Source organism: Oratosquilla oratoria, chromosome 16 (genome assembly GCF_046742065.1).
Source record: "Oratosquilla oratoria isolate Oo_2021 chromosome 16, ASM4674206v1, whole genome shotgun sequence".
Classification (NCBI taxonomy): domain Eukaryota; kingdom Metazoa; phylum Arthropoda; class Malacostraca; order Stomatopoda; family Squillidae; genus Oratosquilla; species Oratosquilla oratoria.
This window is the reverse complement of record NC_134792.1, coordinates 64487150-64490744: the sequence shown is the minus strand read 5'-3', so window position 1 is coordinate 64490744 and position 3595 is coordinate 64487150. Positions and strand designations below refer to the sequence as shown.

At 48.2% G+C, this 3595-nt stretch overlaps 1 protein-coding gene across 1 annotated transcript in view; it reads right to left on the bottom strand.

The window, feature by feature from the left end:
* Positions 1–3039, bottom strand: part of LOC143033714 (uncharacterized) — a 23693-nt gene extending 20654 nt beyond the window's left edge. The window contains exons 1-2 of the mRNA XM_076199199.1: positions 2912–3039; positions 1832–2307 (exon numbers count right to left, since the gene is read on the bottom strand). Of these exons, the coding sequence (XP_076055314.1) occupies positions 1832–2171 (340 nt within the window). The 5' untranslated portion in view covers positions 2172–2307; positions 2912–3039. The remainder of the gene's footprint in view (positions 1–1831; positions 2308–2911) is intronic.
* Positions 3040–3595: the final 556 nt, after the last annotated feature.

Below are 3595 nucleotides of genomic sequence, written 5' to 3'. Positions count from 1 at the left end.
TTTGCCAGCGCCAGTCTCCTTGCACACTCGCAGTCTCCTCTGCCTGGTATGGATAACGACGTCTGTGACATCAGACCAAATGTTGGTCAATCACATCACCGAGATCAACGTTATTCTATTTCTTATTTTTTCATATAATCTGAGGCCTTAGGTTCAGTCAAGTTAGGTTAAGTTGATTCAATTAGGTTACATTAAATGAAGTCATGTTATATTGGGTTAGGTTATGCTGGACTAGGTCAAATTTAGTTATGTTAGATTTACTTGGGTTGGGTAAAGTTGGGTTGGACTAGGTTAGTTTGGGTTAGGTTGGATTAGGCTGGGTTAGTTTAAGCTGGACTGGCTTCACCTGTGTTGGTTAAGGTGGGCTGAGTTGGTTAAGTTAGTTTACGTTAGTTAGTGCCAAATGTTGGCCGGCATTATCATAACGCCGCCACACAACGCGTATTGTTTTCGTAAGGGCCTTTTTGAGTGGCGACATTATCGTCTTAATTCGCCCAGCTCCTAGTGTCCTTCCTTAATTAATGCCGTTGCTTCACACTGGGCAGAGTTCCGTCAACTGTTGTGAGTTCGTTTGAGTAGAAGCGACTTCGGTTGCATTTTTTTTCGAATCTTCAAATGTCATATTGGATGATATTGCCTTTGCGTCTGATATTGACAAACTGAATTACGAACTTAAAGAAGTTAAAGTTGTGTGAATGATATACACATGTTGCCATGTTTTTTAGGAAAATCTAGATTAGTTTAAGAGAAGTCTTTTTTTAGGTATTCAAATTCACGTCATTTCGCGAGAATCGACCCAATGCGGAGCGGTAGTCTCTTGTTGGATGCAAAAACAACTGACGCTGTTTTTTGCAAGCGGGAATGTGACGATGACACGCTGGAACCTGCAACAGGACTCCTAAATCCGATGAGGAAGACTCTGTTGTTCTCAGAGGTCAGTGACTACACAAGAACGAGTCACACGTGAATGCGAAGAGTTAAGGGTCACACCCGCCCGTGAACGCAGATGGCTGAAGTACTCACCGGTGTCATTCCAGTTGCCCTAGTTTTGAGTAAAAGCAGCAACGACTGCAACAGCACTGTAGGAGAGAGGCCAAACGCAGAGTATGGGATCCAATATATTTTACGTTTCGCCCAGCAGGGCTTCTTCAGAAATTTCTGAAGAAGCCCTGCTGGGCGAAACGTAAAATATATTGGATCCCATACTCTGCGTTTGGCCTCTCTCCTATAGTGCCCTAGTTTTCCGAGCACAAGAGAGATCCCGAACGAAGCAATATTTCCCGAGATATACGCTCCTCACAGCTTTGCCGTTAGTATAATCGTGTCTTGGATTTTGCATATACAGTAGAGGTCCGTGCATATGTTGATGGTCTCCCTGCAACTCAAGACACTCTCCCCCTCCCCCCATCACCACCGAAGGCATATGTTAACGTTGTGTTTGTGACATCAGGTGAAGAGGGGTAGGCAAGGGAGGGGAGAGAGGGTGGAGGGGAGAGAAGGGGGGGTGAGGTTAAAAGTCGTGGCGGAACGCAACGTTCAACGCTTTCAACACGCTTTGCAGGTATTTGCTGTGGCTCACGCCAGCCGATTCTATTTAGGCAAAGGGCGAACACGGAAGGACTCCTGGTTCCTCGAGTTTGACCACCCACCCACCCCCTACCTATCGGCCGTCATTGACCAGAAGAAAGATCGACAGAAGGGGTTCAAGATTCAGGGGCGTCGTGGACATGAGGGAGCAAGCAAGGCAAGGTAATGCAAGCAGATGTTTTGTTTTATTTTATTCTTTTTTCAGAAAGGGGGAGGGGGAGAGGGAGAGGGACCTTGCACTTACCGTTATTTTGGTTCTCCTGCCCAGGAGGAGGCGGCGGTGGATGCGACGGCGGGAGGTCATCGTCGATGCTCTGGTCCATCGCTGGGAGATCAACGTCAGCTCCTACGCCAGGACCTTCGGCGCACCTCTTGGCCAGGTCACTGGCGGGCGCCGTGATCAGCGTACCTGGGGGCGGAGGCGGTGGGTTTGGGATTGTCCCTGGGACGGGGGCTTGCCCTCCGCCTTCACCTAGGGCGTCGCTGTCGGCGCTCTGCTGCTGCTGCTGCTGAAGGTGCTGTTCCTCCTCGGCAGCGGATTCGTCCTTCTTGCGCTTGAAGACTTTGCCGAAGGACTTGATCATCGTGAACTCTGCCTCCTTTCACGATCTCTCTCTTTCTCTCTCTCACTCCCTCTCTCTTTCTCTCCTTAAGGAGGATAATTACATCCAGCAAAAATGGTCTCTTATAAAAACGAAAAATATCGAACTGAAACCATTCCTATGGGGTATACATATCACCAAAACTTGATTAGGAAACAAAAAATATATATATATACATATATGTATCACTTGGAGCAATCGCTTCTCAGACACCAAAAAAACAACGACACCAAAACTCGATCAAAAACCAGCGAGATACAAAGGTGCACCAAACGACGAGACCCACCAATCTGGACAGTCAGGAGGCAAGAGGAGGATTACACACCTGCTCGCACGCTGACAAACAAATTTCTCCCTGACTGACACTTGTTAGCGCAGAGCCCCGACCCGGTGCGAGTCGATGTTCGCCCCGCCGTGGCACAAGACACCTTCTTCAGGAGCAAAAGAAGAAGCGGAGACAGTGGTTAGCCCGAGTGTTTTCCCCGGTCATCGCATCAGACACAACCACCCAATCGCACTTTCACTTGTTGTCAGCTATCCAGCGCCTCCGCTTAGCAGCTAGGCCGCGCCAAAACAAAGGAAGGAACGACAACTATCATAAGTTTTCCAACCTTTTTTTTTCTTCACTCTCTCTTCAGTTAGAGTTGACGGTACCGATGGCAAACACTAATCATTTCACAATAACAACTGTGCTACTCGGAAGAAAAAAAAAAGATCATCACTTTTTCATAACACGATTATTTTCGAGGACCGTCCCCCCCAGGCCCTTCGCTGAGGGCTAAACGCAAGGTAACGCAGGACGCTCTTGCCGCCGTGAGTCGTGCGCGCACACACCCGAGTGACGAGATCGAGAACCAACCCATCGTCCAGGTCCCTTCGCACAAGAGCTCCACCAACCACTCCCCCACTCCCTCCTCTTCCATGCCTACTGCCCACCCCCCTTCTTCCCCTCCACAACAAACCCCCACTGCCACTCCCCTCTCTAACCCCCCTTTCCCCTCATCCTCCCCCACCCCCGGCGTCTCCCCTCTCTTTATCCCCTCCCTCACCCACCAACGCTCTTTCCTCTTCAAAGATCAATATGCGTCGTGCCTACCAAACCTACGTTGCCAGTTAAACCGACAATTTCTAAATATCTTTCCACATGTATTAAATGCTCTCTACGACATAACCCCTTTGGCAACATGATGCGGATTTTGACAAGCTCATGATGTATCAATAGAAGTGTTCCTTCATGACGCATTCCCCAAGTTTTCTTTTGCGTATCAGAGCTGCCAAAATAATACGTGGCCACATCGTTCCCTTCCATTTTCTATGAGATATCATTGTAACCAAAGCCCGTTCATAGTGCCTGTGAAGTGCAGACATGACGAGTAAGAAATACATATATATATTTTAGTATAATA